We start from the raw sequence: 26,736 nt of genomic DNA on the forward strand, positions 1-26,736 counted from the left end.
TTAAATTTACTGAGTTGTTTCTACTAAAAATGAGTATTGTCAGCTTTACTTAATAAGTGTTTGTTCGGGCAACTTAACCTTGCTGAGTGAAACGAACAAACTGGGCAGTGGATCTGTAGTTCCCAACATGCTTTGCAAGGAACTGCATTAGGAGAGTAAATTTAGGGATTAAAGTGTTATTTTATGTGTTTTTCAGTAAAGGGAAAGATGTTGTTAGTTTATGTTAGTGCAATGTTCAGTTATGTTGGACATTTAGAGAAGTTTCTGAAATTGTGTGGTTACCATTATGCAGAAGAGTGGTGCCTGTGTTTAGGCTGTGGGCACTACATATACAAATTTATTGGATGGAATTCCTACCCTCAATTAAGTTAAGTCCAATGAGTTATTTTTGCATTTTGTTTCTAAAAAATTTGCTTGTTATTTAATTGTTTTCCACTTACACTTGTAGAGCAAATCGTTTATTTAATAATGTCAATTAAATAGATAAATGTGTTCACCATAACTGTTATAAATTTAACATAACATTATTAAGTAAACTGCATATATAAATATTATGCAACAGTGACAAATTCAAATGGTTTGTATTTATCAGCTTTACTTGAATTTCTTTTGTTCATATAACTAAACAAAAAATTACTCAATATAGTTGTGTGGAACCACTTGATGCTTTTTTGAGTAAATTCAACAAGTCGTTTTTTGAGTGCTCCTTAACAAGCATCAAGTGTGGCTAATTAACTGCAAGGCAAGCAGAGTGAGGGAGAGAGAGCACATAACAAAACTACTCCAACAGAAAGTAAAATACATATTCAAAAACCTGCATACACATAATACGTCCTCAGTACGTAACAATTGCACATTCACTTTTTACGGTGAACTATTCCCCTTCTTAAAAATAGAAAATTACTAGACCTGTAATTATATTTCTATCTTGCAGACTAAATGCATGTTCTGTGATAGCTCGAACCACCACACTCACTGTTGTCATCTATACATGTTTATTTATTAAATATTTAATAAATTATTAGTATTTAAAAATTTGTCTTTACTATATCTAAATCCTGTATTACCTTTTTGGATCTTCATTCTATAGTTAGTTCATAGATTCTGATGAAATATTAATTCTGCTACTTTAATGTAAGACATTCACCACTTGCTCCTTTTTGTGAGGTTTATTTATTTTAAGGGAATCAAAGCAGCATTAAAACGTTTTGAATGCAACTGATATACAAAAACAAAAACAAAAAAAGCATGAATTTACTCAATTTAGATTTAGTAACTCAAATAAAGGAAAATATCTATATGTTATTGTACTGTCCAGATGTAAAAGTTTTATAGTACAGCATCTAAAATTATTTAGCAAGAATAATCTATAATTCGGTACTACAGCTTATCTAAACAATTAAAAATAAAATTTTAATAATAAAGACAGGAATATACAAACAGAAAAAGCCCAATAATTCCATAAAAGGGGGAAAAAAATGGAAAATACCAATTTCACAAATCATTCAATCTATACCATTTTAATGTTTAATGAAAGATTTTTTAAATGTTGCTGTGGATAAACAATTTTCAAGGGCTTTTTATCAGCCTTCCCCTGATTTATTTCATATTCTACCTCGCACAGAATCAGTCTCTACAAACAATACATAGTCATAGAAAAAAAATTATCTGAGCTGCAGGTGACACTTCAGGTTTCTAAATTCTTTTGAAATTTCTTTTTAATGGTCAATCAACACTTTCAATCAATGATTTGTATTCTTTGTTTTCTCCTGTCACTAAAGAGAAATATACACATTTTCTAAATCAGGTTCTGTGATCAATTTGTCGTATTCCTAGATGGTAAAATTTAAACTATAAGATGAACAGAAAGTGTGAAGAAACAAAAACATTACTTTTTTAAGATGTAAATCATTCAGAACCATTAACACATCAGTTCCAGTTATCTATTATTCTCTCTCTCTCTCTCTCTCTCTCTCTCGGTGCATGCTGGGAATTGGGTAGGGAATGCTTGGGAGAGTGCTTAGGTGAGAGGTAATTTACAGGAAAAATAATACCACTGTTTTTTTTTTTCTCTCTTCCTTTCTTTCTTCACTTTCTTGTATTCAATTTAAAAAAAAAAAAAAAAACTTTTTGCGAGAGTTGTCTCGTGTTGGAGGCAGGGATGGCGTCTCACGCGAGTGTGCAGGCGTCAGCCCTGTCGCTTCGGCATGGGATTAGGTGTGTGACCCAAACAGGTGTACCGGTGGAGGACGTGCTACTGGATGTGGCAGAGCGCGTGGGGCATGACAATATCATTTCGGCGTCGAGGATGAACAGGGCTGTGGTGGTATTTTTGAAGGAAGAAAATCTTGTCCATAGTTTGATAGAGAGCGGGATTTCGGTGAGTGGCACTTTTATTCCTGTTCAACCACTAGTTTCAATCACGACGAAGGTGATTGTTTCTAATGTTCCAACTTTTATACCTGACGCTGACATTGAACGAGAGCTTTCTCGTTTTGGTAAACTCGCCAGTGGAATTAGAACGGTTCCACTTGGATGTAAACATGCCGCTTTAAAACATGTAATGTCGTTCAGGCGGCAGGTGTTCATGTTTTTAAATACACCAACGCTGAATATATCATTTAGATGTGTTTTTGAGGGCAAATCGTATATGATGTACGCGAGCACTGGAGAGATGCGCTGTTTTGATTGTGGGAATATTGGACATGTTCGGCTGTCTTGTCCTCATAGAGTTGAATCTGAGAATGAAGCAGGCCCAAGTAATATTTCAAGTGAGAGGAAGGAAAATGATGTGCAAAAGATTATCGAATCAAATGAAGCAGTAATGGTGATTAATGAAGATCAGAATGTGGTTTCAACTGGGAAGGAAAATAATACAGAGATAAGTCTTGATCCTAAGACAAAACAGGGAAAAATGAATAAAGTTGATGTTGGAACTGATGTAACTGTTGCTTCTGATGGGAGAAGTATTATGGTACAAGTGTCTGAGCAGGTTGAGGCTGTGGAGAATCCAGAGGAAATAGGCCAGAAGAATGATGGTGCAAACGCTGTGAAAGGTGATGTTTTGGAAAGAGGAAGGATCGTATCTTTGACTAAGAAAGTGCAATCAGAAATGGTTGGTGAGGAAATGGATGCTGATGAGGACGATGATGATGATGATGATGATGATGATGATGATGGTGGTGGTGTATTGTCTGATTTCTCAGACGTGTCAGACGTTTCACAAATAGGATGTGAGCAGGTTTATTCACTAGATGAAATAAACAAATTCTTGGATGAAACGTTTGGAAAATCTGTTGATGTGCGGAATTATTTTTCTGATCTGAAAAGGTTTGAGACCTCTGTTCTTTATTGGCAGAGAAAGGTTGGAGAAGATGGACTCAGTCAAAGAAAGAGGTTTCGTTTAAAGAAGTTTCTTGTGAAACTGCGAAAGGGTAAAGTCCCTACAAAACGTAAATTTAAATAATTGAATCAATGTTTTATATACCACTCAGGGTGACTTTACTATACTCTTTATTTCTTTTTGTCTCCCTTTTCCCTCTCTTTATATTTTCTATGGAGATGATAAGGGTAGCCTCTTTTAACATTAATGGGGGGAGAGACAGGAGCAAGAGAGCAATGGTGGCAGAATTAATCAAAATTAAGAATGTAAATGTTTCTTTTTTGCAAGAAACGCATACAGATTGTAAAAATGAATTAGAATGGCGTAGATGGTGGGAGGCTGAGAGTGTTTTCAGTCATGGGTCAAATATGAGTACTGGGGTAGCTATTCTTTTTTCAAAAAATTTGAACATGAAAATTATATCAACTGAAGAAATAGAAAAGGGCAGAGTTTTAATGGTCACAGGAGTAGTTAATGAGTTAAAATGTTCTTTCATAAATGTTTATGCTCCAAACAATGGATCAGATCGTGTATTATTATTTAGAAAGTTACAGAGTGCATTAAGAAAATGTGATAATGATTCTTGCATAATAATGGGCGGTGATTGGAATTGCACCACAAATTTTCTTTTAGATAGGAACAGGGAGGAATCCCATCCACTGTCAAGTAATGCTCTTCTGGATATTATTAAGGAGTTTGAGCTAATGGATGTGTGGAGGAATATGAATCCAACAATTAGACAATATACATGGGTTAAAATATTAGACTCTAATGTTACTGGAGCGAGACTAGACAGAATATATATAAGTAAAACATCTATGAATAGAGTATTCAATGCAAACATTTTCCCTAATGGTTTTTCTGATCATCACATTGTGACCATGGATTTTAATATTATTGCTTCAGCACGCCCCAGGTTTTATTGGCATTTTAATACTAAACTGCTGCAGGATGGGTCTTTTTGTGAGAAATTCCGTGATTTTTGGAAAAGGTGGAAATTGAATAAAGGTAATTTTGAAAAAAAGATACAGTGGTGGGAGGTGGGGAAAACGCAGATAAAGGTTTTTTGTCAGAACTTTTCCTATAGCAATACTGTGTGTGTAAAAGAGAGAATTGAGCAGTTGGAGAAGGAAATAAAAGCTATGGAAAGTGTGATGGATGTAAATGTCTTGGGTTTGCCAAATGGTTTAAGGAATAAGAAATTTGAATTAAGATCTATTTTAGAGGAAAGAGCAAAGGGTGCTCTAATTAGAGCAAGAATTTCTTCTATCAAGGACATTGACTCTCCCACTTCTTATTTTTTTAATCTGGAGCGGAAAGTTGCACAACAAAAGCGAATGCTTCATCTGCGCAAGGAAAATGGAACATTAACATCAAATCCAACAGAGATGAGGAAAATGGCAATGGATTTTTATGCTGATTTGTATGGACACACTGACTGTGACTCTGAGAATATGGCACAATTATTACAAGGACTACCAAAGTTGCAACCTGAAGATAAGAAAAATCTCGATATCATGATCAACTTTAATGAACTTTCAGATGCAGTCCAACAACTTTCCACTGGGCGTGCACCAGGAATAGATGGTTTACCTGCTGAATTCTATAAGACTTTTTGGAATGTTTTAGGTGAAGATTTGTATGAAGTTTGTTGTGAGTGTTTTGAAAAAGGCACATTACCAACTAGTTGTCAGAGGGCTGTGATCTCTCTAATACCAAAAAATGGAGATCTAGGTTTATTAAAAAATTGGCGACCTGTGTCTTTGATGTGCTCGGACTATAAAATATTGGCTAAAGTTTTAGCCAATAGGTTAAAAAAATATTTACATATTGTGGTCAGAAGAGACCAAACATATTGTATTCCGGGTCGCACAATCATGGACAATCTGTTTTTAATAAGAGATGTTATGGATGTGTCTATTAATGAAAATTGTGATGTGGGTTTTTTTTCTATCGATCAGGAGAAAGCTTTTGATCGGGTGGGTCATGAGTACATTTTTAAAGTCTTGGAATCTTTTGGATTTGGGAATGTTTTTATCTCATGGATACGTTTGTTATATAATGGTGCTTCAATAATGCTCAAGATGGGGACTGGTCTAACTTATCCAGTGCCTGTGGGAAGAGGTATTCGGCAGGGGTGTCCTCTCTCAGGGCAGCTTTATAGCCTAGCAATTGAGCCCCTTTTATGTAAACTAAGGAATGAATTAAGGGGTTTTATGGTTCCAGGTGACCCAAGAGATTCAAGATGCTTTTTGTCTGCTTATGCCGATGATGTAACTGTTTTTGTTACCAGCCAAAAAGATGTAAATGTTGTATGTGAGTGTCTAGATGTTTACGAGAAAGCGTCTTCGGCTAAAGTAAATTGGGGAAAAAGTAATGGTTTTATTGTTGGTCAGTGGGAGAATGGTGGGCCACCTTCACTTCCTGGGGGATTATTTTGGGGAAGAGAAGGTATAAAAATTCTTGGAGTGTTTTTAGGAGTAGAAAGTTATAGGGATAAGAACTGGGAAGGTTTGCTGGAGAAGGTGTCTGCCAAGTTGTCTAAATGGAAATGGCTATTGCCAGAGCTATCCTACAGGGGTAGAGTTTTGGTTATAAATAACCTGGCTGCTTCCATGTTATGGCACCGATTGAGCGTCTTAGAGCCACCAGAGGACCTTGTTAAAAGTATCCAGAGAAAGTTGGTGGAGTTTTTTTGGACAGGGCAGCACTGGATTCCTGCGTCAGTTTTGTATCTTCCAACCCATGAGGGCGGACAAAGTCTGATTGACATCAGAAGCAGGATTTGCACTTTCCGATTACAAGCAGCGCAGAGACTATTATATGAAGAGGATGTGGAGTGGACAAATGTGGCATGCGCTCTGTTAAGGAGAACATCGAATCTGGGATATGACAGACAGCTGTTCTTACTGAAAGTGAATGAACTGGATTTGAACCATTTGACTTCTTTTTACCAATCCATGCTAAAAGTGTGGAATATGACTTTTACTGTGACCAGAGAAATGTTGCGACCACAGGACTGGTTATTGGAAGAACCATTGTTTCATAACCCTCTGATACCAACAAAAATGTTGTCTTCAAGCAGTGTGAGGAACTGTCTGGTCAGAGCTGGATGCATAAAAATCGAACATCTAAGAGACGGCAACAAGTGGAGGACAGCACTTTCGATCCGGAACGAGACAGGAATACGCTCTTTACGTCTGCTGGACCAGATGTTAATGGAAGTACGTGCAGCGCTGCCTGGAGCAGGCAGAGAAGCATTAGAAATTCCTTTGGAAGAACGGAGCTACAGTTTTCCACCCATAAGAGTCTCTGCTGCACAGGAAATTCAGAATGAAGATACCTTTTTATCCTTTAAAACTCCAGAGTTGGGATTATTTCAAGACATTGGTAAAAAGGCTCTATACGTTGTGTGTGTTAAAGTGTCACATCAGACTGTCTTGAGAAGAGTCAGAACATGGAGGTGGCCAGAAGTGTTTGGGCCAGACTTTAGAGGATGCTGGAGATCTCTGTACAAGCCTCCTATTGAGAAACGTACAGCAGATTTACAGTGGAGACTCATCTATGGCATAATAGCAACAAACAGACACGTGGCGCACCTGAATCCAGAAGTAGGGAGGGAGTGTCTCTTTTGTGGGATGGATGAAACGGTTGATCATTTGTTTATCCAGTGTGGGAGGTTAAGAGGTCTTTTTTATTTTTTAAAGGATTGTTTTGAAAGTATGGGTGAAGAATTTTCCTATCAAGTTTTTATCAGTGGTCCAATGTACAAAGTCAGTGAACGGAAAAAAGTGGTTTTGTTAAATTACCTTGTGGGATCAGCCAAAATGGCAATTTGGAGAACTAGGAAAAACAAAACATTGGGTACTGGTTCAGTTGATGCAGAAAGAGTTCTGAAAGGGATGGTGGCTGCTCGAATCAAAATAGAATTTGCTTATTTTAAATTAGTTAATAATATTATAGAATTTTCTGCAATATGGTCTGTGGGAAGGGGTTTGTGTGAGGTTGGGCAGGATGAAGTGTTGGTTTTAAAGATTTAATGAAAGGGTGAAAATCTTTTTTGATTGGACGTTTTTGTTGCTGTTTTTATTTTAATTTAAATTTTTTGTAATTTTGAATTTTTTAAGGTTTTGTAGTTTTTTGAATGATATTGGAATGAAATATGATCAAGGATAAAAATAAAGATGTGTAAACCTCTCTCTCTCTCTCTCTCTCTCTCTCTCTCTCTCTCTCTCTCTCACTCTCACTCTCTCTCTCTGTGTGTGTGTGTGTGTGTGTGTGTGTGTGTGTGTGTGTGTGTGTGTGTGTGTGTGTGTGTGTGTGTGTGTGTGTGTGTGTGTGTGTGTGTGTGTGTGTGTGTGTGTGTGTGTGTGCGCACACAAGCATCATTTTTTAGCTTGATCTCTCCCCCCTGGTCTCCTAAATTGCCAGAAGATGCATATTACATTTCATTCATTTCACATGATCGAAAACATTACACTGATGGATGAAAACCATATACATATTTTATATGTATTAGTATAGATATTTTTTTTAAGGAGCACTCATTTTTTGAGTGCTCCTTAACAAGCATCAAGTGTGGCTAATTAACTGCAAGACAAGCAGAGTGAGGGAGAGAGAGCACATAACAAAACTACTCCAACAGAAAGTAAAATACATATTCAAAAACCTGCATACACATAATACGTCCTAAGTACGTAACAATTGCACATTCACTTTTTCCGGTGAACTATTCCCCTTCTTAAAAATAGAAAATTACTAGACCTGTATAGATATTTATTTTCAACCACAAAAGTTCTCTCTCTCTCTCTCTCTCTCTCTCTCTCTCTCTCTCTCTCTCTCTCTCTCTCTCTCTCTCTCTCTCTCTCTCTCTCTCTCTCTCTCTCTCTCTCTCTCTCTCTCTCTGTGTGTGTGTGTGTGTGTGTCTGTGTGTGTGTGTGTGTGTGTGCGTGCACAAGCATAATTTTTTAGCTTGATCTCTCCCCCCAGGTCTCCTAAATTGCCAGAAGATGCATATTACATTTAATTCATTTCACATGATCGAAAACATTACACTGATGGATGAAAACCCATGTACATCTTTATGCTTGTGGAACTGCATTAGCTGAGCTGGTTGAACCATCATCAGATCCTAAAACAGAAAACAACATAAAACATGAGACTGCTCGTACAAGAGTGTTTAGATCAGCACAGCAGTGGCTCTGTATCTATACTTTTTCATATTTATAAGTTCTACATTAGAGAGAAAAGTTTCAGGACAAAACTTTATTTACTGTATTATTTTACATTATCAAAACATTACATTAAGGATTTAGATATATGAAGATACTACTACCACATCATGACCAATGGCAGAACTCATCATGATTTTCATAATTTGTGATTATGAGGAACTTACCACTGACAGGTTTAAAGCCTGAAAAACAATCATAGAAGTGAACTGTAAGTTAAGCAATTTCAATAAAAAAAAAAGTCAACACAAAATCCAAAGAACATAAATATTTTATGTATATGCATATAAATATTTATTTAGTATAGATATTTATTTTCAACCACAAAAGTTAACATTACCAAGAAGCAATTTAAGGAATTTACATTTTAGATTAAGCCCTTCACAAGCAACATTTGATATTTCTCATTTGCTATTTAAGATACTTTGTATGGTCTAAAATATAGAAAAATGTATTTAAGACATTTTAATATTTTTTAAGGACCTTTGGGCACCTATACGAATTTGTCCTCACCTTGTTTCTTCTTATACACCACATACCCAGTGACACCAATGGCAATCAACAGGACAACAGCAGCAAGAGCACCAATAATGATGCCAATGGAAACAGACTCTCCTGTTTGATCAGAGGAAAACATCAGATTACTCAAAGAACCTGATGTTACTAACAAGGGGTGCATTTCCCAAAAGCATCGTTAGCCATCTATGGTTGCAAATTCCATCGTTATCAGCATAGTTCAACCAGTCAGTGTTTCCCAAAACCATCGTTCCAACGAACATTCGCAAACAGCGTCGCAAACTTGTGTGGTTGCAACGACAGCTCTCGACCTGTGGTTAGAAGCATATAGTTTCTTGTTTGCATGACATTTACTTAATACTTAATAAATCCTTATCTTGAGCAAAATAAGCAAGCTGACATTTAGTACAATCTATATCTTCTATTTCGAATACATACATATGTCATTTATGTCTTATAAGTTTGTCAAGAGATTTAAAGCACTGTTTTTTAAAGAGTGTGCATGTGCGGACGTGCTCTAGTACGTAAGAATGAGCATATTTAAATCTGGAAATAAAGCAAAATAACTGAGAAAATAAGAATTAGTCCTCAGGTGCCATGTCCATAATTTATAGCAAAAATCTAACATGAATTCGATCTCTAAATAAATAATTAAAAGCAGTTATTACTAGGGATGCACCAAATCCAGGATTCTGGTTCGGCCAGATATTGGGCTTTTTGGAGGGGTTCGGTTTCTGCCGAACCTTAGAATTTTTTTCCACCAAACCGAACCCCACGCTTGCACTACGCACGCTCCGCTGGTCGACATAATGATGGCGCCGTTGATTATGGGATGGTGTTTACTGGGTGGACCGTTCGAATCCAATAGGCTGTGAGAAAGGGAAAATGGAACTCGTGAACATAAAACATGTTGTTTTGGCAGTACTTTCAGTCAAAAGAAGGGGATTCAAGTCGAGCTACATTTTGCCAATTTGTCTCCTGGTGGCAAGGACCCTAAACAACAGCCGCTGTTAAAACATTTGCGTATGAAACATCCGAAAGAATACGAGTTGTGCATGAAGGAATCTACAGACAGCAGCCAAAATGCAGCAGAATAGATTTTTTGTCAAATAAAAATAGCAGGTTTTTAGCATAGCATAAGTTTTTTTTTTTTTTTTTTTTTTAAGTAACATGTCTACGTGATGTGGGTTAGTCTGGAGCGCAGGCTGTTGACAGTTAAACCCGTGGCAGAAGACAGCCTCTCAAGGCTTGTTTATCCTTTCGTCTGTCTCCACAGTGCGACAGCGCTGCCTTCTGTGCTCGCCGTTCTGTTGTTCTTTAATTGAAACGACAGAGGGTGACTCGGGGTAATTGTTCTATAAACCATCAGGAAACAGCGGCGAGAAGAACATACATGACAATGTTTACTTTAGTAAACTTGACCAAAACCACACTACGAAAAGCAGGGTTCGTACACATTTCTACCAATACATTTCCATGACTTTTCCATGACTTCCATGAAAGTCTGTGAATACATGTAAAATAAGAAAAATCCATGTTCAAATGTCAAATTCTAATTCTTAACTAATTAACGTAAATCTTATGGTTTAAAACAAAATAACGCTGACACACCAGTAAAACGGTTAGATAAAATACTGTCTGACCCTAGCAATGGATTAACTAACTAAATAAGTAAATTAAAGTGTCCAGTGACATTGACAGTAACTTTACAAGGTGGCAGTGCTAGAGACAAACATTTGGAATACAGAATTGGGTAACTAAGAAGATTTTAAAACCGCTTTGCCTCCTAGTATTTACCATTCATATCATTGGAAAACCATCAATCATTAACAAGATAATGTCCCTATTTTGAATTTTTATTTTTTTATTTCTGCAATTTACACATATACAAACTGCAAATGCCAGACATTCCCCCATGCCAGGGTCAGAAATTAACTTTCCCTTTCAGTTGGTCACGTTCGACGTACGTCGGAACTGACCGACGAATTGGGATCTGATCTCAGAGACCAATCTACTTCGAGTGTATTAAAAACGAGCCAATGGAGATTGGCATGCGATCCACGCATTCCACGCACCGCCCCGCAGCGCGGGTATAAATAAGGAAGTGGAATGCTTGATCATTGCTTTCTACTTCGGAGCCGAACAGTGAATGCTTCCTGTTTCTACGAAGAGTGTTTTACAAGACGAGTCTCGTGAGAGGATCTGCTGCTTCCAGTGCGGGTGTGACGGCGCGTTAGCGAGTGCCGCTTCAGACGGAGATCAGCTGTTGGTTCGCTGGGCGTTTTCCTCTCTGAGTGCACACACAGGCTTGCACCTTTGTACTGTGTGTAGGGATGAAACGATTACCGGTTTCACGATAAACCACGATAAAATTTAGCGACGGTTAGTAATATCGTATAAAATTTAATTATCATTTAAACCGCGTGTGATTATCACAATTGTGAAAACTCGCGGTAAATCTTGTCCAGTCAGCGTCAGTCTGGTGCAGCGCAGAGCTGTCTTTTGAATGAGAAGAAATGGCAGAAGGCAGTGACAGCGCCTGGAGTTCTAAAAGGACCAAATCTGAGGCGTTGTCATATTTTGGCTTTTACAAAAGTCCTGAGGGAAACTTAATCGCAGATGGTCACCCTGTCTGCAGAACATGCCAGAAGAAAGTCGCTGTAATAGGGGAAACACTTCAAAACTACGAACGCAAGGCAAGTGGACTTTGACCTCAATACCAAAACTACGTCTGGGAAATAATAACGTGAAGCGAACGAACAAATTCAGTCAAGACTAGGGTGACATTTAAGGGATAATAATCAGGGCTTGACATTAACAACCGCCATTTGCGGGTGTAACGTTATTTCGGCTGCACATTAGTCACTCTGGCTGTTGAACTTATTATAGTCTTCTCAAAAGCCATCTGTTATAATCGCGTTGCGCATTATAACCACTTACATGTGTTTCTATTGAGTTTATGAAAGCGATGTCGTCTCATAATCAGAGGCGTTCAGTAGGGATGTGTGACACCCTGTAGGTTAAGTCACAGGAATAATTATTTATTTTTCCTTTTTCTAAGCATTTGATTTTCTAAGCATTTGATTGTTTCATCGTGTTCATGATATTGTTTCTATTAGTGTCATTATTCTGTATTTGTGATGCGTAATACCCTCATGTGGACAGTAGGGGGAGACAAGGTGCTGATCAGAGAATATGCGGGTAACGTACTCGGTTACTTAACGTAACCTCGGTTCCCTGAGATAAGGGAAGGAGTACTGCGTCTTAAGACGCTGTATGGGTAGGTTCTCCTACTCTCGAATATACTGAAGTAATTGTAAAATCACGCAGTGCTACTGCCCAGTCAAAACAGTGTCGAGACATCTCGCACGCTATTGGCTGGCCAGTGGGAACTGCATGAACCAATGGCAGAACAGCGTAATCTGAGCGAACCAATGGGCAAAAAGCCCGCGAAGCTGAGCGCAAGAGCCCGCGAAAGGGGCATATAAAATACGCTGTAACTGTCAAAAACGTCAGGTTAAATCGACTGAAGCGACGATCACCCGAGTCAGCGCCATAGCACGGCCGTCTACGCAGTACTCCTTCCCTTATCTCAGGGAACCGAGGTTACGTTAAGTAACCGAGTACGTTCCCTTTCGAACGGTCAGTTCGTACTGCGTCTTAAGACGCTGTATGGGAACCTGTAAAATCCCGCCGTGCTATGATAAGCGCAGTGACATGTACTCCCTCAAGTTTGAACACTTATTAGAAAGGGCTCAAGACTAGAGTTACTGACACATCATTTATATTAATAATATATATGTACACACGTCTTATACTACTGGGCTCATAGAGGCCGGTAACTATAAGGAATGTGTAAGCATTGAAGCATATGAAGGCCCCAATGCCAACTTATGACGGGGACGGGCTTACAAGGCCGTCTGATATTCGTTAGGCCGTCTTAGTATTTTTATACAGCGAGGACTTGTGCCTGCAGTGCAGGGACATCCAGACTGAAGAATCTGGTTAAAGTAGATGGTGAGGACCAACCTGCCGATCTACAAATGTCACCCATAGAAACTCCACTAGACCACGCCCAAGAGGAGGCCATGCCTCTGGTGGAGTGAGCTTTGACACCTATGGGGCATTGGAGGCCCATAGTGTCATATGCTAACGCTATCGCGTCCACTAGCCATCTGGCTAGGTTTTGTTTGGTGACCGGAAGTTCCTTAGTTCTGTCACCAAAACTTACAAAGAGCTGCTCCGACTGTCTAAAGTGGGAGGACCGCTCAATATATGCTCTAAGCGACCTAACAGGGCCGAGCAGGTGTAACTGTCTCTCATCCTCCGAAGTGGGGAGGGCAGAGAGAGTGATTACCTGTGCTTTGAACGGTGTTGAAAGCACTTTAGGTACATAACCATGCCCTGGTTTGAGGATGACTTTAGAATCGCCTGGGCCAATTCTAAACATGACGCGTTCACAGATAACGCTTGAATGTCACTGACACGCTTAACAGATGCCAGTGCTAGTAGCAGGGCAGTTTTCAGCGAAAGTGGCTTTAATTCAGCCGTCTGCAACGGCTCGAAGGGAGGTCTTTTTAGTGCTCTTAGGACCAATGAAGGTCCCAGGATGGCACCGTAGGAGGGAGAAGGGGGTTAAGCCTCCTGGCTCCTTTTAAGAATTTTATGACCATGGTGTGTCTGCGTACTGATTGGCCAGCTATAGGCGTATGAGATGCGGCGATAGCTGCCGTGTAGACTTTGAGTGTGGATGGAGTGTGTCCTGCATCCAACATCTCTTATAGAAAAACAAGAATTTGTGATATCTCGCATGACACTGGGTTATAGTTCCTGACTGAACACCAGTCAGAGAACACTGACCATTTAAGGGCATAGAGACGTCTAGTAGATGGAGCTCTAGCTTCACTGATGGTGCTCAAGACAACCACTGGGAGGTTCTTGAGCCCCCCTTGAGTTGCCAAACATGTAACGCCCACAATTTTGGGGTGGGGGTGCCGGATTGTCCCGTTCGCCTCAGAAAGGAGATCTTTCCTTAGGGGAACTGGCCATGGGGCTGCTGATAGTAACTGAATCAACTCGGGAAACCTGATGTGGGTTCGCCAGAGTGGAGCCACTAGCAGGACTGTGTGCTCGCATTCCCTGATCCTTTTTAAAATCTGGGGAATGAGCGGTACTGGTGGAAAAGCATAAAGTATGCAGCTGGGCCATTTGTGGGCCAGCGCATCCTTGTTCTTTGAAAAATAGATTGGGCAATGACAGTTGTCTTCGGAGGCGAAGAGGTCGACCTCTGCCCTCCCAAAAACACTCCATATCATTTGAACCCTTTAGGAATGGATGGCCCATTCCCACGGGGACACGAGGCCCCTGGAGAGCATGTCTGCTCCCTGGTTCAGTCTGCCTGGCACATGCACTGCTTTTAGTGAATGTAATTTGCCTTTTGCCCATAGGAGGAGATGTCTGACCTGTTGGTTGAGCCATCTCGACCTGAGCCCGCCTTGGCGGTTTATGTAGGAGATCACAGTCGTGTTGTCCGTGCGGACTAGAACATGGTGACCTGAGAGACGTGGTAAAAAAGTCTTGAGGGCTAGCACTACTGCCAGCATTTCTAGGCAGTTTATGTGCAACCGTGACTCCGTGCTCGACCATGAGCCGAAGGCCGGTTCGCCCTCGTACAGAGCGCCCCAAACTGAGTTGGAGGTTTTGTTAATGTTAATTTCAACATTTACTAATGCATTTTAAAATCTCGTTAACATTAGTTAATGCACTGTGAACTAACATGAACAAACCATGAACAGCTGTATTTATATTAACTAACGTTAACAAAGATGAACAAATACAGTAACAAATGTACTGCTCATGGCTAGTTCATGTTAGTTAATACATTAACTAATGTTAACTAATGACCATTATTCTAAAGTGTTACCTTTTATTTTACCTTAATTACATTGACTTAATTTGATTTAAAAAGCACCTGCTGTAGCATCTTAGTTTTTTTTCGTTGCACTAAACATTATTTGATTTAACATTTTGGAACAATTATATACTTTGGTTCTCTTACGAGAGGTTCTCTCGTATTGCGTAAGTTCCTTACGCTACGGGAAAGTATTCTTTCTTCGAGATTTCTGAAAACCTCAAAATTATCCTTAATTTTGTAACATTGTCAACGCAGTGCGGCAGCCTGGCAGACCATAGCAGGCTATTCCAGCGTGCTATTGGCTGCTCTGCTGGCAACTGCAGCAGCCTATCGGTGAGCCCGCGTGACGTGGCGACCAATGAGGGCGCTTCGCGCCCACCTGGCTTCATTTGCCTACAGGTGGGGCGTGGCCACGTGTATATAAGCAGGGCTCACGGGCTGCATATTCGATTTTCTTTTCTTCAGCGAAGCCCTTCGCATCGCTGGATCTGGAACCCGCCGCCGTGACCGCGCAGACAAGCAAGCAGAGGACAGCGCCTGAGGAAGCCGGCAGCATCGCGCCACCTTCAGCCATCCGTGCCTGCTCTGCTATCCGGCAGCCCATATCCTTTACGCTCAAGTGTTGTCGCCGCTGCGTCACACTTTTCACAAAAAGAGCCGAGCGTTTGATGCAAAATGTCTCGTTCCACCTGCGGCTCGTGTCACGCGCAGCTCAGCTCCGGGGACCGCCATGTGATCTGCGCTCTCTGCCTGGGCCGTGATCACGCCGCCGCCGCACTTCTCGCCGGCGGATGCCAGGAGTGCGAAGAACTGACGATGTCGACCCTGCGGGCTCGACTCGTCCTGTTCGACGATGATATCCCTCCAGTCCCTGCTACGCCGCGCAGAAAGAAGTGCCGCTCGCAGCGGACTCCGGAGTTCGCCGAGAGAAGCTCGCCGGAACCTTTCCCGCCCGCTTCACTCTCGCCTTCCCCGCCCCCACCCCAGGCCGCCATTTCTGTTGCCGCCTCCGGGGATGAGGCGGATGCGGCCGCGGAACACGCCGACAGCTGCTCCATCATGGCTTCCGACAGCGAGGACTGGTCTTCCGCGACCTCTTCAGTCCGGGGCTCCGGACGCTCTCGAGCGGGTGAGGACGCCGAACTTTTGCGCCTTCTCACCCGGGCTGTCGAGCAGCTAGGCCTCGAATGGGCCCCGCCCAAGGTGGCAGCGCCGAACCGACTTGACGGATGCTTCCTAAACAGTCGCCGCCGTGCGCCCACCTCCAGGACTGCACCCTTTCTGCCAGAGCTTCACGAGGAGCTCGCAAAGTCCTGGAACGCGCCATTCTCCGCGAGGGTCTCGTCTCAGGCTTCTTCGACGCTCTCACAAGTTGACGGCGCGGCTGAGAAAGGCTACAACGCTATCCCTCCGGTGGAAGAGGCGGTCGCAGCGCACCTTTGCCCGCCTTCCGGTTGGCGCTCAAAGGCTGCCCTCCCGTCTAAGGCCTGCAGAGTGACGTCATCGCTGATCTGCCGCGCTTTCGCTGCCTCCGGTCAAGCTGCGTCTGCTCTGCACTCTATGGCCGTGCTGCAAATCCTCCAAGCTAATCTCCTCCGCGACCTGGACGAGAAAAGCTGTGACGCTGAGTTAATCACGGATTTGCGAAGCGCGACGGATCTCTCCCTTCGCGCCACCAAGACCGCAGCACAGGCCCTCGGACGCTCTATGGCCTCCCTCACGGTAGCTGAGCGCCACCTCTGGCTCACGCTCGCGGACATGCGAGAAACAGAGCGCGCGGCCTTCCTAAATGCCCCGCTCTCTCCGTCTGGGCTCTTCGGACCAGCGGTCAAGGGGATCGTCGACCGTTTCTCCGAAGTGCAGAAAACGACGCAGGCCATGAACCTTTTCCTGCCTCGACGCCCCGGCGCTAGCAATAGCTCCGTTGCTCGCCGTCCTCGTGACCAGCCAGCAACGAGCTCCGCGCAGCGCCCAGCGCGGCCCCCTTCGTCTCAGCGAAGACCGAGCGGCCGCCCCAGATCGCGCTCTTCCAGCCGTGGTAAGCCGCCTCCACCTCGGGGCCCCCAGCCTAGGATCGCGCTGAAGCCCGAGCCTCCAAAGTCCTCCTAGCCAGAGGCAAGAAACGACGGTTAAGTCCCGCCGCGGCCGGACCACCGTCAAAAATCTCTTTCCTGTCAGCCCCCACCACTGTGGCTGCTGCAGATGGATTTCACGCAGCCAACGAGCCGGCAAAAACGCCTTCTCGCCTGTCAATAACCGCCGTTTTTACGGCGAACCAGAGAAATCACAAAAGTTGCATAATTTCTGGTTGCACGGCTCACGCCGTATGTGTTTCAAATGCAGTAAATGTGCCCACTTTTCTGTGTTCACCCCTGCACACAAGCACTATAAACCCCCTGTCCCCCACTCACATAAAGCGGCCACCGGCCGCTCGAGTGCTAGAGTTAGGTCACGTGTCCGCTTGTTTGCGTCCACGACTAACCACCACACGCGCTGTCACACAGCCACTCTTAACCGGTCATGTTCCACGCGTAAGAGTTGTGCCCGCTCAAACGCGCTCACACATTTTCGCGAACATTATGCCTCAGGCGCCACGCGCCGCGCCACACACCATTTGTTTCCCGCCCAGGGTGGCCGGAGCGATGAGTGTAGGGCCGCACACAAGCCACTCCCTGCTCGAAGCGGCAGAGATGCAGTGTGTAGGGCGGCCAGCCATCGCGAGCGATCGGCTGGCCCACAGCACAGAGAGCGCACGCACTGCGCCCGCCCCTCCTATACAGGCCGTCAAACCCGCGAAGCGCAGCGTTTCGAGCCCGGAGGCCGTTCTATCCCGTGTGGCGCACGCGAGAGCGTGGGAAGCCATTCCAGGTGTATCAGAATGGGTGCTGAAAACAGTGAAGCACGGCTACACTCTGCAGTTCGCTCGCCGCCCTCCGCGCTTCTGTGCGCGTACAGAGACGAGAGTGAGCGAGGAAGTAGCACATCTACTTCGAGCAGAAATAGCCACGCTGCTGTGCAAAGGGGCTATAGAACCGGTTCCCCATTCTATGAGCGAGTCAGGCTTTTACAGCCGGTATTTTCTCGTGCCAAAAAGGGATGGGTCGCTCAGACCGATTCTGGATCTGAGGCGTCTGAACAAAGCTCTTATGAAAAGATCGTTCAAGATGCTCACGACCAAGCAGATCCTCGCGCATATTCGCCCGAGAGACTGGCTAATCTCCCTAGATTTGAAAGATGCATATTTTCAAATCAAGATAACGCCGCGTCACAGGCCATTCTTACGATTCGCCTTCGACGGCCAGGCTTATCAATACACCGTCCTTCCGTTCGGCCTGTCACTAGCACCCCGTACATTTACGAAGTGCATGGACGCGGCCCTCGCTCCTCTGAGAAATCGAGGGATGCGAGTATTGAACTATCTGGACGATTGGCTCATCCTGGCGCAGTCGGAGGCCGAGCTCCTCGCCCACAGGGCAATGCTGCTCAGCCATCTGGACAGCCTAGGGCTCACGGTCAATTGGACCAAGAGCTCATTAGTGCCCACGCAATCAACCTCATTTCTGGGTTTGAATCTGGACACTGTGGCAATGTCAGCCCGCCTGTCACCCCAACGCGCGCGTCAAGTTCGGCGCATGGCTGCGTACTTCCGGCCGGGCAAAATCGCACCTCTCAAGCTTTTTCAGAGGATGCTGGGACGTATGGCCTCAGCTGCAGCTGTGCTCCAGCTGGGCTTAATGCGCATGCGCCCGCTGCAATGCTGGTTAAACGCCCGAGTGCCTCACAGAGCCTGGGCGTCCGGAGGCTTCAGGATCAGAGTGACTCAGGGCTGCGTGTCAGCCCTAGAGCCCTGGTTAGTAGCCGACTGGTACCAGAGGGGAGTGACGATGGGAGCCATCTCACACCGCAAGGTCATCTCGACGGACGCCTCCACCACGGGTTGGGGCGCCGTTTTCGAGGGCAGATCAGCCTCGGGCCTTTGGTCGAGCGAGGAAAAACTCCTACACATAAACTGTTTGGAGATGATAGCGGTAGAGAACGCGCTCAGGCAGTTTCTCCCGCTTATACGAGGACACCACGTGTTAGTCCGGTCGGACAATACCACAGTGGTGTCCTACGTGAACCGGCAGGGCGGTGTCAGGTCCAGATGTCTGGGCAATCTGACAGAACGCCTGCTCGTGTGGGCACACAGCTCGCTGCGCTCGCTGAGAGCTGCGCACGTGCCGGGCCACCTCAATGTGGGCCCGGACAAGCTGTCCAGGGGCCTCATTCTCCCAGGAGAATGGTCCCTGCACCCCCAGACAGTCCAGCTGGTATGGCGCCTGTTCGGCAGAGCGGAGCTCGACCTCTTTGCAACAAAAGAGAACGCCCGCTGCCCGACGTTTCTGTCCAAAAGCGAGGATGCGCTGTCCCAAACTTGGCCCAGCCTCCCGCTGTATGCTTTCCCGCCGATTTCCCTATTGCCCCAGGTCATAGCGTAAATCAGGGAAACGCGCCGCCCGGTGCTCCTTATAGCACCGCGCTGGGAGAACCAGATTAGGTACCCAGAGCTGGTGAAGCTGTCGCACTCAACCCCCTGGCCAGTTCCGCTGAGAGCAGACCTTCTCTCTCAAGCAGGAGGGTCAGTTTGGCATCCCCATCCAGAGCGATGGTCTCTGCATGTATGGGTGACCAACGGATACCCGTTGACCTGCCCGAAGGGGTTATGAACACGATTTCACACTCTAGAGCCCCCTCGACGAGGCGGTTATATAGTTCTAAGTGGTCGGTGTTCACTAAGTGGTGTGTTTCCAAGGGATTGGACCCACAGCAATGTGGGGTCCAGTGGGTGCTCTCCTTCCTCCAAGAGCTTTTGGAATTGGGCAGGTCCCCTTCCACGCTCAAAGTGTATGTGGCGGCTATAGCAGCGTTCGCTCAGACGACGCTGGGTAGCACGCTAGGAAGGAACGAGCTCATCATCCGTTTCCTCAGAGGAGCCAGACGGATGAATCCCCCGCGGCCCCCGTCGGTTCCTATATGGGATCTGGCCTTGGTCCTAGAGGCCCTGAAGGCTCATCCCTTTGAACCGCTCGAGACTGTGGAACCAAGGTTCCTTTCGCTAAGAACAGCGTTTCTGATAGCTCTGGCTTCAGTGAAACGCGTGGGGGATCTACACGCGCTCTCAGTGAGCCCGACGTGTATGGAGTTCGGTCCTAATGACTCTAAGGTCATTCTCAGACCGAGGCATGGTTATGTCCCCAAAGCGATCGGCACTCCCTTCAGGGCGCAGATTATCTCCCTCTCGGCTCTGCCAGCATCCGATGAGGGGGACGGTGGCAATATCCTCTGCCCTGTCAGGGCATTGAGGGTTTATGTCACATGCTCCGCCGCCTTCAGGCGTTCTGAGCAGCTATTTGTTTCGTTTGGTGGGCGCACTAAGGGTCTCGCCTCCTCGAAACAGACCCTGTCCAGGTGGATAGTGGACGCGATTGCAACTGCATACGCTTCCAAACACCTGCAGTGCCCGCTAGGTGTCAGAGCACACTCCACCAGAGGCATGGCCTCTTCGTGGGCTTGGGCCAGAGGGATTTCCATCCACGATATCTGTATGGCGGCAGGCTGGGCCTCCCCGTCTACGTTCGTGAGATTTTACAATCTGGAAGTTCCTGCCTTACAGGCGAAAGTGTTATCAGTTCAATAGGGCTGTTGGTTCTGCCCAGTGGTTCTGCGCAGACATAGCTCACATACTGGTAGTAAGTTCGGTACTAGGCTCATGTGAATTTGAAGGAGACCGGCGGTGCCGTTCCCTCATTTACGAGGCGAGCTGTTGTGAGTTTGAAGGTGACCGGCGGTGCCGTTACCTCACTCATATAACAAGATATTGTGAACTTGAAGGCGACCGGCGTTGCCGCTCCCTCATTCATGAGACAAGGTGTGGTGAATTTGAAGGAGACCGGCAGGTGCCGTTCCCTCATTCATGGGACAGGGTGTTGTAACCACCCGTCGTAACCACCCGTCAGTTCGAATGAAGTGTTTGTATATGTGGTGGCCCGTTTTCTTTACCGGCCACCCTGCCCGAGCAGTGTTTTTTCCCCGGTTCCCTGGGATACATATGCTGTATGCGAGGCGCGCACGGCGTTGACAATATGTTCCCGTAGCGTAAGGAACTTACGCAATACGAGAGAACCTCTCGTAAGAGAACGATACTCGGTTACTTAACGTAACCTCGGATCTCTCTAGAAGAGGGAACGAGTATTGCGTTCCTTGCCGTGCGCCCCGCGGGCTTTTACGCTTCAGAACTACGAAAACCGAATATGCAGCCCGTGAGCCCTGCTTATATACACGTGGCCACGCCCCACCTGTAGGCAAATGAAGCCAGGTGGGCGCGAAGCGCCCTCATTGGTCGCCACGTCACGCGGGCTCACCGATAGGCTGCTGCAGTTGCCAGCAGAGCAGCCAATAGCACGCTGGAATAGCCTGCTATGGTCTGCCAGGCTGCCGCACTGCGTTGACAATGTTACAAAATTAAGGATAATTTTGGGTTTTTCAGAAATCTCGAAGAAAGAATACTTTCCCGTAGCGTAAGGAACTTACGCAATACTCGTTCCCTCTTCTAGAGAGAACCGAGGTTACGTTAAGTAACCGAGTATCGTTTTATTTAATTTCACTGGTAAAGACTTTTTTTCTTTACACTGAATTTAAAAACAAATGCTGATTTAAGTAACATCTTTGTTTGGATTGCAGAATATGCAGTTGTTGCCTTTAATTTCACCTTTCAGCCTTTAATTTCCAATTAAATTTCTTGTTAATTTCAGATTGCAGACTTGTTTTCATTAGCCAAAAGCCAATTTAGCCTGTTAAATACCAAATAAACATCTTGTTCATGTATACTTTTATTCTTTTATTGTGTTAAAAAAAAAAAAAAAATCGGAAATCGGTATCGGAATCGGCCAGTTTTCTTGAAAAAAAATCGGTATCGGAATCGGCCATGTAAAATCATGATCGGTGCATCACTAGCGTTCAGATTAGGCCGAGTTTTGTTCGGAGCGCGCGCCGCTCTCACTCGCTGAAATCTCTCAAAGCGGAGATAAAAGTGCGATGTATGCAGGAGATTCACTCATCATACAGTGATCGACTGTTTTTGTTCCATTTCAGCAGCGAACATGGTTTCAAAAAAACACAGCAGACCCACAGCGCATCTGATATGACTGGCATAACGCTGGTGAATTTAGGGACCGTCTCTAAAGTTACATACAACCAGTGTTGGGGAAAGTTACTTTGAAAAGTAATGCATTACAATATTGCATTACTCCCTTAAAAAGTAACTAATTGAGTTACTTAGTTACTTTTTAAGAAAAGTAATGCGTTACGTTACTTTTGGGTTACTTTTTCTCACCTGGGCTGGGCTTGCTTTTTAGTTTTGTTTTTTAATAGCAAAAAAAGTCCTTTTTTGTGCAAATGTAAAGACCTCTTCATACCAAAATTGAAATAATAGGCCTCAGGCTGAGGTATAAATGTGCTGCCATTCTGGATAATGGAAGAATAGGACGCAGGAGAAAAACGTTTTACCAATAAAAACAAAAAATCTAGTAATTTTTGCTCATGGCTTAACTGAATCATCAAAGGTCAGCAGCACGACATTGGTCAATGAAGGTAGATTAAATGCATACAAATATTTGTTCTATTTAACATTTATATATTTGAGGTTTGAGTACTCTGATTTAGCATTTGACTGATTTTATTCATTTTGAGGAGTACAGAATCTTTATTGTGCAAGTGAGATAAATAAATGCTCACATTTAGTCTAGAACTACAATAACCATCATGTTCACACACAACGCCTTATTTTTCACAACATGGGGGCAGGAGAGCTGTCAGTCAAATAAATGTGAAAAAGTAACTTGCGTTACTTTTTTGAAAAAGTAACTCAGATATTTTGTTGTAAATTTGAAAAGTAATGCGTTACTTTACTAGTTACTTGAAAAAGTAATATTATTACGTAACTCAAGTTACTTGTAATGCGTTTCCCCCAACACTGCATACAACATTGGTAACGTTATACACGTTTCTGACTTCAATAGCATTTGAAGGGAATGACAGTCATAAAACTGACTGTAAAGTGTTCATCTAGGTGTACAGGTATGATGCACACCTTTTGATATTTAATAAAATAAACTGTCAAATCATATGGAAATATGGATATGCATTATTTCACTAGGATACTGTTTGGGCTCTTACACAAAATATGCTAGATTAAAATGCATCATTGCTGAACACTGATGAGAATTTTGCTTGAATATATTTACAGAGATAATATTAGAGATTATATTTACGACAAATTATTATTATTTATGCGTTATGCGTTGCTATTGACGACGGCCATTATAAGGAAGGAAATCCCACAGAATAGAATCTGAAAAAAGTGCATAGAGCTGCTTGATTTATTTGTTGTTTGTTGATTTTCAAATATAAAACTTGTTTAAATATTTTAAGTGTGTGCATCTGTTCTTTTTGAAAACTTTCATCTCATTTGAACAAAACCGTGATAATATTGATAACCGTGATAATGTGGGTTACTATAATCGTGATGTTAAATTTCCATACCGTTTCATCCCTAACTGTGTGGTGCCGCGGTCATCTCCCTGAGTGCTTCAGCACATAAAAGAGCAGTTTCCTTTCTAAAAGAGCAACACGGTTTGACCCTGCGTCTTTTTCAAGATGTCATTCAAACCGTGTGTTTCTGGATGCGGTCGATATCTGTCCCCAGCTGACGGTCACGTTCGTTGTCTCACGTGTTTGGGCGTTCAGCACGCTGAGGCTGCGTTCGTGAATGACTCATGTTTCCATTGCGGGAACATGACCATCGCAGTTTTACGGTCCAGACTCCATTACCTCAAAAGATGCGGAGCACCTTTGCGCATCCCCCGATCTAGTGGTCCTCCCGCTGCAAAGCAGAGGGCTGCTACTTTGGCTGATGGCCTTGGTGGGGACCTGAGGGTTACTGTGAGGGCTTCCCCGACGGGTCAAATGGCTCCTCGGGCCCCTCCCCCCTCCGCTGCGCCGGTGGAGCTTCCAGAAGAGCGCGCTGGCCTCCCCCGGGAGGTCCCAGGCGTTTCTTTTGGGGCTCCGGCTGAGGACATGCTGTCGATTGCAGCATCGGGGGACGAGCTAATGGGCTCTGAGGATGAAGATTCGGCTGCGCTGCCCTCTTCGGGTGTGACAGCGTTGCCCGAGTCCGACCCAGAGCTTACGGCTATGCTTTCCCGGGCCGCCGCGAGTGTCGGGCTCGAGTGGAACCCTCCACCGTGTCCCGAACCCTCGCGGTTGGACGATTGGTTTCTCGGGACGGCCCGTGCTGGTTCTCAGCGCCCCGCCCCGGTTCCTTTCTTCCCGGAAGTGCATCAGGAGATCACGAAATCGTGGGTAGGGCCTTACAACGCTCGCTCACGGTCGACTGACTCCTCCGTCCTCACTACCCTCGATGGTGGTGCGGCTAAGGGCTACGTGGGAATCCCCCCAGTCGAGCGGTCTGTGGCGATGCAACTGTGTCCCAAGACCGCTGCAGACTGGCGGGGTGCCCCGCGTCTCCCCTCCCGGGCGTGTAAGTCCGGTCTCACGGGCAGGGCTTACACCGCCTGCGGGGAAGCCGCATCATCTCTGCATGCCATGGCGCTCCTGCAGGTCCACCAGGCCAAGGCGCTAAAGGAATTGCACGAGGGTAGTTCCGACCAGGGTGTTATGCAGGAACTGCGTGCGGCGACTGACCTCGCTCTCCGGGCGACGAAAGTCACTGCACGCTCCCTGGGTCGGGCGATGTCCACACTAGTGGTCCAGGAACGCCACCTGTGGCTGAACCTGGCAGACATGCGTGATTCCGACAAGGTCCCGTTTCTCAATGCCCCTGTCTGTCAGGCCGGCCTCTTCGGCGACGTCATCGAGAGCTTCGCCCAGCAGTTCTCTGTGTCCCAGAAGCAGACGGAGGCCATCAAAAACATCCTGCCCCGACGACCCGCTGCTGCTCGTCACCGAGGGCGTCCCCCTGCGTCCGCCTCCGCCCCTGCGAAGCCCAAGCAGCAGCCTCCACCGGGAAAGCAGGGTGCCGGACGTAAGGGAGGCGCCCAACCCGCCCAGGGCCCCACTAAACCAGCCGGCAAGCGCAAGGGGAAGCGGCCCTGAGACGGGCAGCCCAGGGAAGACGGGAGCTGCTCTGAGGGAGATGATGTCCGCATCCTTCTCCCACCCCCCGGAGGAGGACCGGGGGGCTCTGACTGGTATTACATCTCTGCCGCTGGCTCTCCGGAGTCCAGCGGTACCCACATTTTCAATAAAAGAGCAGTTTCTATTTTCCCTGGGCCCCAAGAGGGCCAGGTTGGCAGTGCGCGACGCCCCCGGGCCTTGCCACTCCTTTCCTCCCCTCTCCCCCTCGCCAGGGGGCAGCAGTGTGGGCACCGAGAACGCCCCCGGGCCTTCTCACCCACACTCTGCCCCACCCTGGAATATTCAGACAACACTCCGGGCCGCCTCCGGGCCTCCCGAGACGGGTCTGTCTATTTCACTTCGCTGCCCCACCCCGGGTACGTCTGTGGTGCCATTGGTCCCGCTTGTACGGTCTCTGGGGGCTTGGCTTCAGCTCCCTAGGCCGTCTCGCTGGCTCATCCGTACCATCAGACTCGGCTACGCGATTCAGTTCGCTCGCCGGCCTCCCAAGTACAGGGGCATCCTCTTCACCTCCATGCGGAGCAGCGATGCCCAGGTCTTGCGGTCAGAGATCGATGTCCTACTGGCGAAGGACGCGGTCGAGCCGGTTCCTCCAGCCGATATGAAGGCGGGGTTCTACAGCCCCTGTGGCGATGCAAGTGTGTCCCAAGACCGCTGCAGACTGGCGGGGTACCCCGCGTCTCCCCTCCCGGGCGTGTAAGTTCTCGTCCGGTCTCACGGGCAGGGCTTACACCACCTGCGGGGAAGCCGCATCAACTCTGCATGTCATGGCGCTCCTGCAGGTCCACCAGGCCAAGGCGCTAAAGGAATTGCACGAGGGTAGTTCCGACCAGGGTGTTATGCAGGAACTGCGTGCGGCGACTGACCTCGCTCTCCGGGCGGCGAAAGTCACTGCACGCTCCCTGGGTCAAGCGATGTCCACACTAGTGGTCCAGGAACGCCACCTGTGGCTGAACCTGGCAGACATGCGTGATTCCGACAAGGTCCGGTTTCTCAACGCCCCTGTCTGTCAGGCCGGCCTCTTCGGCGACGCCATCGAGAGCTTCGCCCAGCAGTTCTCTGTGTCCCAGAAGCAGACGGAGGCCATCAAAAACATCCTGCCCCGACGACCCGCTGCTGCCTCCACCCAGTCGTCGTCGGCAGCACCTCCGCCTGCTCGTCACCGAGGGCGTCCCCCTGCGTCCGCCTCCGCCCCTGCGAAGCCCAAGCAGCAACCTCCACCGGGAAAGCAGGGTGCCGGACGTAAGGGAGGCGCCCAACCCGCTCAGGGCCCCGCTAAACCAGCCGGCAAGCGCAAGGGGAAGCGGCCCTGAGACGGGCAGCCCAGGGAAGACGGGAGCTGCTCTGAGGGAGATGATGTCCGCATCCTTCTCCCACCCCCCGGAGGAGGACCGGGGGGCTCTGACTGGTATTACATCTCTGCCGCTGGCTCTCCGGAGTCCAGCGGTACCCACATTTTCAATAAAAGAGCAGTTTCTATTTTCCCTGGGCCCCAAGAG

General features: G+C 46.1%; 2 protein-coding genes across 2 annotated transcripts in view; one reads left to right on the forward strand and one right to left on the reverse strand.

The window, feature by feature from the left end:
• The window catches only part of LOC307133478 (tapasin-like), a gene marked incomplete at both ends in the record, with an annotated part of 40,702 nt that extends 37,472 nt beyond the window's left edge, over positions 1–3,230 (forward strand). The window contains 2 exons of the mRNA XM_079828560.1: positions 2,731–3,115; positions 3,207–3,230. Coding sequence (XP_079684686.1) covers positions 2,731–3,115; positions 3,207–3,230 — 409 coding nt within the window. The remainder of the gene's footprint in view (positions 1–2,730; positions 3,116–3,206) is intronic.
• Positions 3,231–7,866: 4,636 nt separating this feature from the next.
• The window catches only part of LOC307133384 (major histocompatibility complex class I-related gene protein-like), an 86,973-nt gene continuing 68,103 nt past the window's right edge, over positions 7,867–26,736 (reverse strand). The window contains exons 5-7 of the mRNA XM_079828451.1: positions 9,127–9,228; positions 8,781–8,798; positions 7,867–8,513 (exon numbers count right to left, since the gene is read on the reverse strand). Coding sequence (XP_079684577.1) covers positions 8,464–8,513; positions 8,781–8,798; positions 9,127–9,228 — 170 coding nt within the window. The 3' untranslated portion in view covers positions 7,867–8,463. The remainder of the gene's footprint in view (positions 8,514–8,780; positions 8,799–9,126; positions 9,229–26,736) is intronic.

This window comes from Gobio gobio (assembly GCF_949357685.1).
Source record: "Gobio gobio genome assembly, chromosome: 11".
NCBI lineage: Eukaryota > Metazoa > Chordata > Actinopteri > Cypriniformes > Gobionidae > Gobio > Gobio gobio.